Source organism: Hemicordylus capensis, chromosome 5 (assembly GCF_027244095.1).
Source record: "Hemicordylus capensis ecotype Gifberg chromosome 5, rHemCap1.1.pri, whole genome shotgun sequence".
NCBI lineage: Eukaryota > Metazoa > Chordata > Lepidosauria > Squamata > Cordylidae > Hemicordylus > Hemicordylus capensis.
In genome coordinates this window covers 39,964,132-39,979,520 of record NC_069661.1, presented here as the reverse complement: position 1 = coordinate 39,979,520, position 15,389 = coordinate 39,964,132, and the positions used below count along the sequence as shown (strand labels likewise).

Below are 15,389 nucleotides of genomic sequence, written 5' to 3'. Positions count from 1 at the left end.
AGAGCCCTGTGGTTGTCTTTGGTAAAATGGTGAACAGGAAGGGTTTACCACTGCCTCCTCCCACGCAGTATGAGATGATGCCTTTCAGCATCTTCCTATATCACTGCTGCCTGATATAAGTGTCTGGGAAACATACCAGCAGGGATTCGAACCAGCAACTTTCTGCTTGTTAGTCAAGCATTTCCTTGCTGCTCCACTTAAGGTGGTGACTTTTGCAGACCGACCCCTAAAAACAGGAACAGTTATTTGCTTGAATTCTATTCATTTATTTAGATTGATAGCTTGCCTTGTCCTTCACTGCTCTTTATTATCCTTCTTCTACTCCTCTGCTCAGCAGGATACTGTCCCATTTATAAAGCGTGCATTGAGTTGAGACCAGTGGAGATGACATACAGAGACCCTCTCTCAAACTGACCCTTGGAGATGAGGCTGTCTGTTAAAGTAAATGTAGTCCAGTGAGCTAGTCAAGCGAGGAACAGCGTTAATAGCCACTGTCTGGTTTGAAGAAAGCTAGTGTTGTGGAAAAGAATATTTGAAAAAAGCTGGGTGAGGCACAATTTAAGATGGCAATTCTACTAAGAGTAAACAAAACAGATGAGAAACTGACATTTGAATTTTCGATTGATTTTAGAAGAAAACTGGCAAATTGACTAACTATTGCTTTAAGGTTGCATGCTAAAAATGGCATATAACCAAGTAAAAATGTGTGTGTTTTTAAAAAGAAAAAATATACAAAATATTCCTGGAAATGCTAATATGTAAATTCAGCCTATAACATTACTAAATTACTGAATCTTATAGTCCTTACAATAAAAAGAAAGTAGTAAATGATTCGGCAACTACTTGGTCAAAATTATTCTTCAAGAGATCCCATGTTCTGAGGCACATAAATCAATGTAAACTCTGACAGCTGCAATGAGAGCTGATGGCCTCATCAAACCAATAAATAACAGACCAACTGGAAATAGATTATTCTCATGTAAACAACTGAATTCTGGAATAATAATAATGGGATTATCCCCCACCCCCACAACACCACTTGACAACCTGTAATGATAATGAGTCTGACTCTTCTGGCACTGTGTACCTAGAGAGAAATGAAGTAATTTTCTTTTAACCACAAGTAACAAAACTAAAAAATGAATTTGGGTGGATTAATAAAACAGAGCCACTCAATTTCTTCATGTCTGCTGAATTATGCATCTCTATATATTGATTGCTAAGACTGTGATTGTAGAATGCTGTATGTGTGTTCCTGCAAACTGTGTAAGATTCCCCCCTCAACTAAAAACAAAACTATAGACATTCTTCCTAACATCTTAAAAGTAGTAGGAATTGCTTCCTATAGGAAGAATTATTTTCTGTAACACTCATGCATGCATCATTTCATCCTTCAGCTAAAGCATTCAGCTATTAAATTAATTGAACTATAGCAGCCAATAGATCTGACCCCTCAACACTGGTTGGCCATTAGATCTCACTAACTGGCCAACCAGTCAGCCCTTGGCCAAGCTCTAAGACAAGCCACAGTTGGAGGTCTGAGTCTCATGTGGGCAAACAAGAACAAAAGAATCAGGGACAGAAGATGTGGTCAAAGATGGGCTGGTGGTTAGGAGTTGGATCAGAAAACAAGGTGGGTATGGCAATGCAAGTCAAGTATGGTGAGGCAAGGAAGTCTATGTGATTGCTTGATGCAATGAATTCCTCCAATTAGGGACCCAAGCTTATGAAAGCATATCCAGTGACCTGGGGAGCCAATAGGGATGCTGCTAGCCCCCTACTAGTTGCCAAGGTCACCTGATTCCTCTTGGGCTCACTTTCTGCAGCTTCCTTTCCTGCCACTGCTGCAGGTGGGGGAGCGAGGGCACTATGGTGCAGTAAGGATCAAGTCAATCAGTCCTCTCCTCTACTGGCACATGAGGTACGGGGGTGTAGCCTGATTGCTATAAATTCTGGTTGTGTGCGCACTCTCTCTCTCTCTCTCTCTCTCACACACACACACACACTGAGGCGATTCTCACAACCAGCCGAAACAGACTTAAGGGAGCCCATCCCGGTTCCGGCTGGTCGTGTGCTGCAAAGGGAGCTGTGCGGCTCTTGGGAGCAAGCCCGCTTAAATGCATCCCCTTAAACGAGGTTAGCAGAGCACACTCTCCACTAAACCCATTTTTTAATCATGTGTCTGCTGTGGCTGCTTGCAGCCATGGCGAACACACCCGGGAAGGTGATACCCCAGGAATGCACCGTGCACTCAACCATTCAATTCAATCATTCAATCATTTTATTTACGGCCATAAGCCAAACACCGTGCACTCATGCACTGCATTACTGGGGCTCTGGGAGGCAGGGCACCACGTGGCAGCACTTCCCTCCGTCCGACCACTGGAGCTGCCAGGCGAGGTGTGGGAGGACAGCAGGAAAGCCGCCACTCATCTGCACCACTGATCCACTGCTGATCCGCCCACGCAGGGAACCCCCTCAGATTGTTTGCGTGGAAGGTAAGGTAAACCCTCCTTCCAGGGGCGTAACTATAATTAGGCAGGGGGAGGCCTTTGTCTCGGGGCCCCCTGCCTTGAGGGGGCCCCTCAGAGGCTCTCCCCCACACAGCGCCTACCTGAGATTCCTTGTGAATCACTTAAATTTTTTTTTTTCAATTTCAAAGTACGTTGTTCTCCTTGTTCCGACTGCTGTGCCGGTATTTCCTTCTTGTCTCTGTCTCCACCCTTTGCCTCGAGGGGCTGGGCTCCTCCTCCTTCCCCATCCACTGGCTGGCTGGCAGGCACCTGGTGGTGCTTCAGAAGAAAGTCACATGATCAGCTCAGATACTGCCTGGAGCACGCAGCGGCTGAGCAAGGAAGAGATCACTCCATTGCAGCCAGCCTGCCTTGACTCACAAACAAACAAACAATCTAGCTAGCTAGAAGGACTCGGAGGAGGACTCTCGGAGTTGGAGACAGAAAGACAACAACAACTTCTTAAGACATGTAGGAGGAGCATCGGCAGGAGGACTTCTCAGATTAGTTAGCGACACAGTGACGAGGGAAGGAGGAAAGGCGCACATTGGGGCTAATGCAGTTGGTTTTTACTAAGAGGAGGAAGATTGTGTTCATCTCCCTATGGCCCGCACGTCCCCCGTCTGTTCTCCGCCCACCCTGCATGGTCCCCGCTTCTTTCCTCCTGCCCGGCTGCTTCTCCCCTTCTCCCGGCCTGTTCTCCGCCCGCCCGCCTGCATGGTCCCCCACTCTCCTTCCCCCTCCCTGCCCACATGGTTCCCCGTTCTCCTTTCCCCTCCCTGGCCACCCACATGGTCCTTGCTTTCCTCCCCCGCCCGCCCGCATGGTCCCCGAGTCCTCGCTTCTTCCCGCCTGCCCGCATGGCTGCCTCTCCCCGGCCGCAGTTCCTGGCCGGGCCGGCTTTCCTCCTCCTGGCCTGTGCTTTGCCCGCCCGCCTGGTCCCCGCTTTGTGCCGCCCGCCTGTCCGCCCAGTCCCCGCTTTGTGCCGCCCGCCCGCTCCCTGCTTTGTGCCGCCCGCCCGCTCCCCACTTTGTGCCGCCTGTCCGCCTGCCCACTCCCCGCTTTGTGGTAGGCGGTAATGGCAGGTGGGGGGGGCATTTTAAAATCTTGTCTCTGGGCCCCCTCCAACCTTGTTACACCCCTGCCTCCTTCCCCGCAGTTAACCCTGCCCTGGCAGCTCTCCTCACTGATCATGAGAGCCTCACTCACTCACTCACTCACTCACTCAATAGCCCAATTCAGACTTTATGTTATATGAAGGTACGGAGTGTTTGTGTGAATGACTGTACCTGTGCTCATTTTAAAAGTGAACCTGGATACAGGCCATTCAAATGCATGGTACAGAGAGGAAGTGTATTTCTGTACCTACATTCAACATAGCATGTGAATGACTGCACCTGTGTACACTGTACCCTCACTGGACGAGTGTTGAAAATAACGTGTTAATGGGCCTAATGCCTCATTCAATCCTGGTTAAAGTCCAGAGTCCCAAATTAGAGTTCAGAATCATTCCTAACCAGGATTGACAATGTCAGGTGTAATGACTAACCAAGGAAGGGGAGCAGGAAGGGATGCACTTTTAAAAAGGCATCTCTAATTTTTTTAAAAGCTTGAATTTAGCCTCAGTCTATTGTTGGATGTCCATGGGCAATCACCTGTAAATAGTTAATCCAAATCCAGAGTTATGATTTTTTACACATGAATAGGACTTCCTGCTCCTGAGTAGTCTATTGGTTACATTGGATACCCTCTCACACACCTTTTCAGACCACAGAACCCACAATAATTTAACATTTCACTCCAGGGGAGTGCAGTGGTGACCCCCACATCCCAAGCATGGTGCCCTGTGCCACACACGACTCTCTGAGAATGTTAGCTATTAGCAAAGAAAAATGAACATTTCGAACCCCACATCGCAACATAGGAAATGACTGCCTACTGAGTCAGACTATTGGTCCATCTAGCGCAGCATTATCTACTCAGACCGGCAGTGGCTCTCCGGGACTTCAGGCAGTATTTGGATTCCTCCCACAGGGCTCATGATGATTCCCTCTCTCTGTCTCAGATTACAGGGGAGGGAATTGCTTCACTCACTGCCTCCTCCTGCTGGACTAAACTTCTCTTGGTCTGGCCTCTCACTAGAGGACCCTGACCTCACCTCAGCCCTGTGCAGTGGGCAAGTGACAGACTGGTTTTAGACCATCTTTTGTCATTTCTTCTCATGTAACCCATTATCTTGGTATCTTCATGAAGGTTCAGTAGACTGTGCAGTGCCATACATTCCATCTCTACATCTTCTTGCTCTCTCCACCTAGAACCAAGCTCCAACCCCCACCCCAACCGCCACTTCTGGGCTGTATCCCACTAGGAGAAATAGGAAAAGACCAGAGATGTGCTGTGCATGGTTGATCCACTGATGCCAGGCTTAGTGAAGCTGACATGTTGTTGTGGTTGCAGCTTTTGTGATCCTTTTGTTTTAGTGGCTAAAATCCCTGCTTCTGCAAGGTCAGATGCTTCCAAATACTTTACTTGTTCCAAACACTAGGTCTGACACTATGGGAGGGATTGGTTTCCTCTGCCCTAACTTGAGAGCACAGAACTATGCAGTGCCTCATATTGGCTTTTAAGAGACTATCATCACCCAGGGTAACAAAACTGAAGTTTCCAAAGAGAACAAGATTTCTCAACCATCCCAACGGGCTTAACATGGGCATGGGATAGAAGCCACCCCAACATAGAAAGCCCAATCATTTCTGGGGTGGTTTTTCTCTCAATTGACTTAACATGGAAATGGGACAGAACCCACCCCACCATAGCAAGTCCATTCATTTTGGGATAGTTTTCTACACTGTGTCGTATCTGCATTAATAACATGAATATCATAAATCATGAGGAGTCATGCTTGTGGGTATATTGTGTACCAGAGTGCAGGTAAGAATTCAACAACAAGAGCACAGCTGAGCGTGCAGTAATTTGTCTGTTTGTCTACCTCTACACAGCTGGGGGTGGAAAGCCACCCCAAAATCTGAATGAGGGTTAATAAAAGACAGCAAGCAAGCTAAAGGCCCACCTCTGTGAACAGAACTAGGTGTGGCAGTCCACACGGGCTACTGCAAAAAAACAAAAGGTGTCAAGTTTTCCCTCTCTCCAGTAATGATTATGCAGACGTATCCATATTGTTTTTGCATGTCTTCCTTTCGACAGTGTGGAGTTGGGGCAGGTGACCCACAGCACATGATGGCATCACAGCACAGAGGAGGTTGCATAAATATTGCAGTGTGACACAAGGATCTCCCTTTTGACAGGGAACCCATTTTGAGTATCACACCTCCTTCTTCCCTGACCTACTTGAGGAACATGTTTTGAAGTGCATACTTACCAGGCATAGTGATTCAGAAGTAGGTAACATGAAATGGATCCTATTTCTGATTATATGTTTTCAGATCAAGAGACTAGGCATCTTTACTCCTGTGTCAACAAAGATATCAACAGAGGCTTCTGCATATATAAGAACAACCTCACTTCCTTGCTCAAGATCTTCTCTGTCAAATGTATGTTAGGGACCACTGTTACAATACATTGGAAGCAATGGAATAGAAAAGTGAAAGGTTGTTTTGTCAGCCTCTTTGAATACAACTTTAGGAACATAGGAAGCTGCCATTTACTGGACCAGACCATTGGTCTATCTAGCTCAATATTGTCTAAACAGACTGGCAGCGGCTTCTCCAAGGTTGCAGGTAGGAATCTCTCTCAGCCCTAGCTTGGAGATGCCAGGGAGGGAACTTGGAACTTTCTGCTCTTCCCAGAGTGGCCCCATCCCCTGAGGGGAATATCTTATTGTGCTCACACTTCTAGTCTCCCATTCATATGCAACCAGGGCAGCCCCTGCTTAGCTAAGGGCACAGGTCATGCTTGCTACCACCAGATCAGCTCTCCTCTCCTAGACCAGCTTTAATTACTCTTCTGGGGATTCCTTTTGGTAACAAAAAAGAGGGAATATATTAGCCCTCAGGGCAAGCAGATTTTGAATTGAAGCACTGATGCTTATATTTCAGCAACTAAGCTATAAACCTAACACTGTCAGGAATTAGATTTTTAAAAGATCAAAACAGAGTTCTAAACCTACCTTGACAGTTTAGAACCATTCTTAACTCACCCAAATATTTATGTGTTCTAAATAATTAGGAACCTGCTTTCTGCACATACAGAAACTTTTACAAATATACAACTTTACGTATTATATATGGGTGGCCCTCTATACTCAGATAATTTAAGGTAAGCAGTGCTCTTATTATATATTAGCTATGAAGCCCAGTCTAAAATAAAACATTACCCAGTGTGTAGAGTTCTAAGGTAATTTTCTGGACCCGGCATGAAGCCAGACATTTTTGTAACCTTTTGTCAGTACTCTTATTTCAACTGGATTAGGTCACATCCTTACAATTATTAGAATTCAGGTGTCCTAATAGAAAGGTGCACATACATGCAACCGATGCAAGATTTTCCCCTCCTTTTTAAAGGCATCTGACAGATCTACCTTTTTAATCTCTCTTGTAGCACATATTACCATGCATCAAGATTCTAAAAATATAGTGGTTTATCTTTTGGAAAACTATGTTACAGCACTGTGTAAATGTGACAGAAGTTTACAACAGATAACTACAAAATGAATCACTACACTGCCTCTTAGAAAGCACAGCATCTTGCTCACTGAGAAATCCCTGTGGATTTTGTACTGGAAATGCTCTTGTAGTAAGGTATTAAAAAGTGATAAGGAGAATGGCAGCATGCAGCCTGATGATGTTTCCTTAGAAGACATTTTGCAAAGTCTCACCCCTTGCACCTGCATACTTCCCAAAATATTTTTAGCAGGACTGGGTTAACAGAACAGCAAATATGAAACAGGTTTCAAAATAATTGATGAAAAGGAAATTACTTCAAGTGTGAAGATGAATGTTACAATACTGCAGAACTGTTAATAACTGAACTTCCTTTTAAAAGATTGGCCATGAAGCTGGGTGTGGCTATCTATTTTACATTTCCTTCAATCTCTTTTACATTAGCACCATGATATCAGAAGGATCTGGCCATCACATGTATCTCAAAAAACAAGGAACTTTATCTTTGGTAGTTTTGAATCTTTGATTGAACTAATGTGAAAGAACTCTCAAGTCAAATAAAATATAAGCAAATCTCAATTTACAAATCCACATCAGTGCCATCCCCAATGCACTATTCTTCTTGCCAAAACAAAACAAATTGTTTTGTCTTATAGAAAGAACAAGGAAAACCTACAATGAAATTGATACTGCAGGGCATAATAAAGTCAGTACTATTTCAACAAAATAGGCAGCTGTGTGCTTTTTAAAAAAAATACTTCAGTTCATTGTCCATTTGGATTAACATTAGCATTGTCTAGCATTTAAAGACATTCCAAAAGAGAGAGGGGGGAGAGACACAGGATTTCTCAATCAACGAATTAGCTATTTATTAGCAGTGACAACAAATTTCTACTACAGCTTCACACCCCAAACACTGAGCTTCTATGCGCCATCCTGCAACTAGACCATTGCAACCTCTCTTTTTTTCCACAATACATCAAACAATATCATTAACGACAGACAACATGATGCTGTCTTTCTTAGACACAGCATGAAAATAGGTTACAGACACAAAGGTATCAATGCAAAAGGGGCTCCATTCACCTTCATTCTCAGACCACAAACCACTCCTTCTGTCTCACAGTTCCATACACATATTTTGCTGTGTCCGTTTACATTACCTTCTTAGGTCTTTTCTTTCTCTGATTACTGCCATTATATTTCTCGCCACCATCGCTCTTCTGAGCTGCTTCCTCATTCATCATTTTGAATAGTTTTCAAAGCAAAGAACGCTGCCATTAAACCCTCTCAAACATACAGACCATTAGTGAATGTGTCACTTGCAGGAGAGGAGGAGGGGTGTGTGTGCAGGGAGGGGGAGGGAAGAACCAAGGGAAGGAGACGCACAGGGAGTGCGAGCATGATGATGTTGCTATGGCAGCAGCTACCACAACTGTTTATCTGATTGCATTGTTAATTCTGATTTAACAAATGATCACAGTAGAAAAAACCTTGAGGTGAATGTCCAGAAATCCAGAACAAGATTTGAGAACAAGCCAAGTGACCTAGTTAGTGCATTTTAAACGTACGTGTGTATGTGTGTATTTGTATGGATGGATGATAAGTTCCTTCATGAAAATATGTCATGATGTTAATGAGGTCACTGTACTGTACCTACTTCTCAATCCTTCCTGCAAGGTACATTGCACAAAAGCATTTGACATAGCCTTCTCTTGATTATTGACTGGCAATAATCCTATTTCCCATAGAAAAAATGCATCTTTACTATGTATGAAGTGAAGATTTTATTATACTATAATTAGCACATAATTGGAATAATTCATTTGTTTTGATGGTCTTGCCCTTTGAAACCAGACCCTTCACAATTACAAGCTCTCTCTTTCCTTCAAGGGAAATAATTAACTATGGAATATTATTTATTATTTATTTATTAAATGTATACCCCGCCCAAACTTACGTCTCTGGGCAGCCATATTACACAATATACTTTGAGGGGATTCTCACGATCGGGCAAGAGTGGGCTAAGGGAGCCTAGCCCACTTTTGCCCAATCGCCTGCTGCCGCGGGAGCCACATGGCTCCCGGAAGCAAACCCTCCTAATTCCCTCTCCCCTTAGACAAGGTTAGCGGAGCGAGCGCTCCGCTAACCCTGTCTTTTCGATTGCGTGTTGCCGTGGCATGGCTCCATGACAACACATGGGGAGACCCCCGCCAGGAGGCTGAAACAAGACTCCCAACCCTAGAGGTATCTTCAGGATGGTCTGTGCACTCACACGGGGCATCCTGGAACTTCCGGGGGCCACACAGCCCCCGATCCCTGCAGCCCCCGCTAGCTCCGTGACGGAGCCGGCAGTGATGTGGGCAGCCAATCCGGCCACCCAGGGCTGCTTTCCTGCTCGTTTGCATGTGTAGAAAAAGAAAATACCCATCTAATTTAAATTTATTTTTTATGGGGCTTATAACCAAAATGTGATACATGTGATGTCTACAAAAAGCATCACAGAAGGAAAAAAATCTGTCCCATGATATGAAGAGTCATATCAAGGGTTGTAAGGCATCAAACAGGCAGTTCAGCAGTGTGGTACTTCAGAGGGAGAATTTTCATGTAAACACTTTGAAGGAAGTCAGAAGATCTGAAAGGTTTTTTGTGAGGCATTTGGAAAATGGCCCATATCATTAGAAGGAAAAATATTAAGTGGTGATATGAATCTGGTCATCTGATGTCACCTGACTCCACAGTCCAGGTGGTTTCTGGGCTATTGTGAGAGTGTCTCAGCTAGAAGTGCCCGCAGTTCCCTCTATGGTAAGCCTGGACTACATTTTATTTATTTAAAATATTTCAATGCCACCCAAAACATGCATCTCTGGGTGGTTTACAATTAAGATCATTTAGAATATTTAAAACCCAATATTAAAAATATTAAAACTATAAATCTAATTAAAAGTCTGGGTGAATAAATGTCTTCAGTTCCTTTTTTAAAAGTGCCTTTTTAAAAAGCCAGAGATGAGAAGGCTATTATTTCATCAGGGAGTGCATTCCAAAGTCCAGGGACAGCAACAGAGAAGGCCTGTTCCCGAGTAGCCACCAATGAGCTGGCGGCAACCGCAGATGAACCTCTCCAGGTGATCTTAACAGGCGGTGGGGCTTATGGCAAAGAAATTATATTATCCATAATTTCTAGAGTTTTGGCTTACATGATATTAGCTTCCATTTTAAAAGGGGAAAACTTTCATTTTGGGATTTGGGAAAAGGGACAGATAGGATTATGCCTATTTCTGGTCTATCACCATGACTACAGGAAACTAGCTCTTTCCCTCTCCCAATCAAGCTTAAATATCTGAAAATTCTTTAGAGGTGTCTGGTCAGACTGCTTTTCTTTCCCTAAAATTTTCAGTTGAAACACTATCACACCCCTTTGCAGACAGGCAAAAGGAGTATAGTCAGCTTCAATCCAGTTCATGCCTTGTGAAGCTATAAATAGCTTTTCAGAAGCCCTGCCTCTTGCAGTCTTACACAACAATGATTGGTCCACATCACTGGGTAGAGATTATCCTTTGCCAATCCTTCTCTGGTACAGGGCATAGCTTTGCACTTGGATCCTCTTCCTATTTCTGACTTTTATTCCTGGTGCCTGGTCTGTATGGTCAGGGATCAGGTGATATGGCTGAAGCAGATGGTCACAGTGTTTTCTCACTGCACTCTTCAGCCCAGGGAAAAGGGAGTAGTGCATCAGCAGCTGAACCATCAAAGGTGAGTGGGAGTGCTGAAATCTTCATGAATGGGGTTCACAAGACTTCCACTATTAGGCAGTCTCACAAAGAATGGAACTTTCACATAACAAGAGAACTCTCATCTGTGCCTCAAGAAATCTTTGAGGGATGTGGGACCCCCAGGATCATATTTCTATGTAGTATATAGGTGGTTGCAGAGGGAAGGAGGGGTCGACAAAAATTGCCTTCCCCCTCCATGTGCAAGTGGAAGTATTCTGCTCATACAACTTAGTTTGTATATAGCCCTGTGTTCAGATAACCCCCTTCTGAAGATAATGAGGCGAGTCTCACGATCAGTGAAACTTGCCGAGAGTGGGTTAGCGGGGAGAGCGGGCTTAGCCCACTCTCTTAGCCCAGATGATTAGGCAGGAAGCCCTGGGCAGCCGAATTGGCCGCTCACAAAACTGCCGGCTCCATCACAGAGTTTAGCCCACTTTTTGGCGATCGTGAGAATCGCCTCTATCTCTTCCTTCAGCAATGCTTTTTCCGCTGTAACAGAAGGCTTCACAAGTAGAGCAGAGCACTCCAGAAGAAGTGCCCACTCACTATGGGCCAGTGCAGATGAAGAACGGCTCCTACACATGAGGAGAACAGGGTTGTGCCAAGAGCACACCTATCATGACATCACTTAAGGACAGCCCAACATGCTGTCGGAATGTCTTTTAATTGCATGAGAGGGGTGTTCTTCCCAGTCACCGCACTACACATAATCCACAACCCTGCTGGATTGCATGTAGAGGGGTGATTCACCCCTCTCCCATGATTAAACCACATTCTGACAGTGCATTAAGACATTTTTCAGTGATGTCAGGACAGACGTGCTCTTGGCATGACCCCATCCACCTCAAGTGTAGTGGCCACGGCTCATCTGAACTGGTCCCCTGTTGTGGAACAATGCATGTGTAATGAAGGCAAATGGAGTAACAGGGCCAGTCCCACTGTGTCGCAGTATCTGGTTGCATATGCACCCATTTTGTTAGGATGTCAGCCTCTGTGTGAGAATGAAATATAACATACGAATCAGCTTTCTATTTTATACGTCATAATGCCATATGAAGTTCAAAGAGGCAAAATTTGATACAGAGAACAGAACAGTTAGGCTCTTCTAGAAGAGATATAATGGTTCCGGTCTAAAGTCCCTGCATGTTCTGCAATTGTGCAATTACTGTTTGCTGTGCTTTTTAATAGTTAATAGCATCACTACTAGAAAAAGGACTCTCATATGAGAATTACACAAAGGAATGCATGACAAACATATTTAATATGCACTGAGTAGCCCCTATAATATTAGCACATATGGAAACTTACTGAAGGGCAACATTCTCATTAACCTTAACTGCTGTCTCCAGTTTTGTCTTCAGCAACTATCCAGTTATTTATTTCTAATATCCTACAAAGCAGCAATACTGTGTAATCTTAGAAAATGCACAACCACACACACAATGGCTGTGTTACACTTATGGGTCTACAGCAATGACTAAGCATGCAGCATTATTCAATCCAGGTAATCCAAGATAAATGTGCAATATAATGAATGTCTCAATTATCTCTCCTAGCTGCCAGTCTGCCTGTGATGATTACAGTTAGCAGATGGTTTTGAGGCCCCATGTGGGGAAAATTTGGTGGTCCCAATGTATTGTTTGTTAAGGCAAAATGAATTTTAAAAGAATATTAATACAATTAACTTGCTGGTTTCAGTTTTTGAACTGCTATCTATGTCACTGAGCGCAAAGCTCTTTCTGGCAAATTGCTGTACAAGCTGTCACACTTCATGCACCAGAGGCCCTTAGAAACTACAGGGTACAGAGATCAAGCTGTTAACTTGCTAATGGCGCAATTCTCTATTCCTTTTATTCATCAGACTCCCATCATCTTCCACTAATATGTCAGTTCACAGAACAACTACAGTATGAGAGATCAATAAATTTTCATCAGGTGAAACACAGCAAAAGTTCTTGGCATACTTGTTCCTCATCATTTGATCTCTAATTTATTTAAATTTTGCCAGGCTCCTTTTTGCTGTAAATGTGAATGTTGGAAAGATTGGTCCATGGAAATCAAATAGCCGTCTGTAGCTCATCTATACCAATCCTAAAATGGTTTAAGTTTTTATTAAAATAGATGACTCTGTGTTCTTATTTAAACTTATTAAAGTCCCACCAAAGAATTGAAACAGATGTGAAAAACAGCTGCCATGACAGCATGCTGTCGGTTTGGTCAAAACAGAAACAGCAGCAAATTGCTCTACTGATTTTGCTTCAAGGACATACAAATGACACTTTTGTTCTCATCTATGCTTTTCAGACACAATCCAATACAATCTAAAGAACATTTAAGCACATTAAAAAGAACGGACATAGGCCAAAATCCATGCACAGTAACTTAGGAGTAATGTGGGACTTATTTCTGATTAAACATACATAGGTTTGAAATGCAAAACCTGCTAATTCCTACGTTGAATTATGTCCCCTATATGTGTAAAAAAAATTAAATTGGGGGAAAGCTTTAGCACAGCAATTTAAAATATAGTCAGAGGCAAAACTAGACAATACAGGTATTAGAAATAGTGGCCAACATGTTGTGCAGTCTTATGCTGGTGTTTCAAATTGGCTTGCACTGCTGCAGGTGTCTAAGGAATCACTGGCAGTCTTGGGCAAGCGCGCAAATACTTAAAATTGTGCACCAGCATTTTGGAATTCAACTTCTACTGTTTCCAATGGAAGTTGAGTTCCCAAAGTGCAGGTGAGCAACCTTAAGTATTTGTGCACTTGCACTCTTGCTGGAACTTCTTTAAATGCCCACAGCAACACAGGCTGATTAGAAATGATGCCTTAGGACTCTGCAAAATGTTAGCCAGTACAATGATTCCTATTTCCCTGTTTTCCCTCTAAAAATGAAAATACCCTTTCCTAAAGAAACTTTCCCCCCTAGTTACGCATATGATTTGTTGAAGCAAAGCAAAAGGCATTGGTTGTGATGTGTTAGACAAACGAGTTATTTATACAGAACGCCTATAAATCAGCATATGCTTCAATAATGTGAATTGTTTTTCAGCTGGCCTTCCTTGGCCTGCCTTTAGGTGAAATCCATTCCCTTAGTCATCAATACAAACTATCCACTGATTTTGGCTTTGTAATTAAATGGGCTCACTACTATATAGAAAATATTGCAGGGGTCTTTCATCTACCAACTGGGGCCCTATGCAAACCTGATTTATCATATACTGTGTTCACATTGTATTTATTTAATTTAGAAGGAAACCCCTTGCAACATCATCATCATCATATAGCACTTTAAAAAACATCAAACCAGTTTACATTACAAAATGAATGAGAGAGATGGCCAGCAACAGTTACTGGAAGGACATTTTGCTGGGATGAATAAGGAGAATTACTGTCACCCTGCTAAATATAAGAGAAACACCATTTCAAAAGTGCTTCTTTTCCACTGAAAGGCCACTGTTCCACTGAACTTAGACTACAATTTTTGTTTTAAGTTTTAAAAAAAAATCTGTAGCAGATGCCATCACAAAAAGAACAGAAAAAATTTACATTTCTCCTCCTCAACACTTACAATCTTGCCTATTTTCTTAATCTCGTTGTGCATGGTATTGCAACAAATAATCACCATATTTAACTAATTCTTCTCTAGCTAATGAATAGTCTGGAATTATAATCATTTTGGATTTCCATGACCTTCTCTTAATAAGAGGTTTCAGCTGGTTACTTTGAACCAAATCCTGAGGTTGCATCTGTCCAACAGTGATAAGAGAACAACAGTTGAATAGCGCAAATCACAAAATGTCAGAGACTTACACTTTATCAGCAAATTAATCAAATAGTCAGGGGGGGGAAGAAAGCCAGATAAGACTATTTCTGGACTTAAGGAGGGAAGCCCACATCTAAACTGTAATATAAAGGCATAGGGTCCAGGAAATCAGTATTCTACATAGTATTATGTAAGAATCCCTTAAGCAATCTTCATTCTCTCAGCAAATAAATTGACTATAGAAAGAGTCAGTAATAAAGACAGATTATTACCGATAAGTAAGCAAAAACAAGAAATAATACACAAACCACTTCAGTACTCTTCTGAAAGCTCAGCTGAGAAGCTATAAGAAAAAAAGGATTGGGAAACTATGTCACAATCTGACCTTTTTTACACCAGCTGGACTTTTTGCTCATCTTTCTGGCAAATAAATATGGAGGTTTTTCTGTTTTAAACTCCATGTTGGACAACAGGCAAATTCTTATGTTTGTGTTATTTTATGTTCATCATATTTCACATGAATTAATATGCAGAGCTCACAAATGGATGTTTTAACGACGGAATATATAAGAAAATCTATCAATTACTTCATCAAATATTCTGGATCAGCAACTAGGCTACCTATGTGGCAATTTTGAGAAACAAGTGGGGAGTTGAGTCAAAAACCCAAACTTCTCACATCCAATGCCTTGCTAGGTTAACAACTACACTAGTGA

The 15,389-nt window shown here is 42.8% G+C and overlaps 1 protein-coding gene across 12 annotated transcripts in view; it reads right to left on the bottom strand.

Annotated features, from left to right (window-relative positions):
• Positions 1-15,389, bottom strand: part of ANK2 (ankyrin 2) — a 509,522-nt gene that overhangs the window by 326,342 nt on the left and 167,791 nt on the right. For 9 of the 12 annotated variants that reach the window (XM_053254657.1, XM_053254695.1, XM_053254699.1 and 6 more), the window contains exon 1: positions 8,296-8,441. The exons of the other annotated variants lie outside the window; for them this stretch is intronic. In XM_053254657.1, the coding sequence (XP_053110632.1) occupies positions 8,296-8,379 (84 nt within the window). In that variant the 5' untranslated portion in view covers positions 8,380-8,441. Of the gene's footprint in view, positions 1-8,295; positions 8,442-15,389 lie in introns of those variants that run through there. 12 annotated transcript variants of the gene reach the window in all.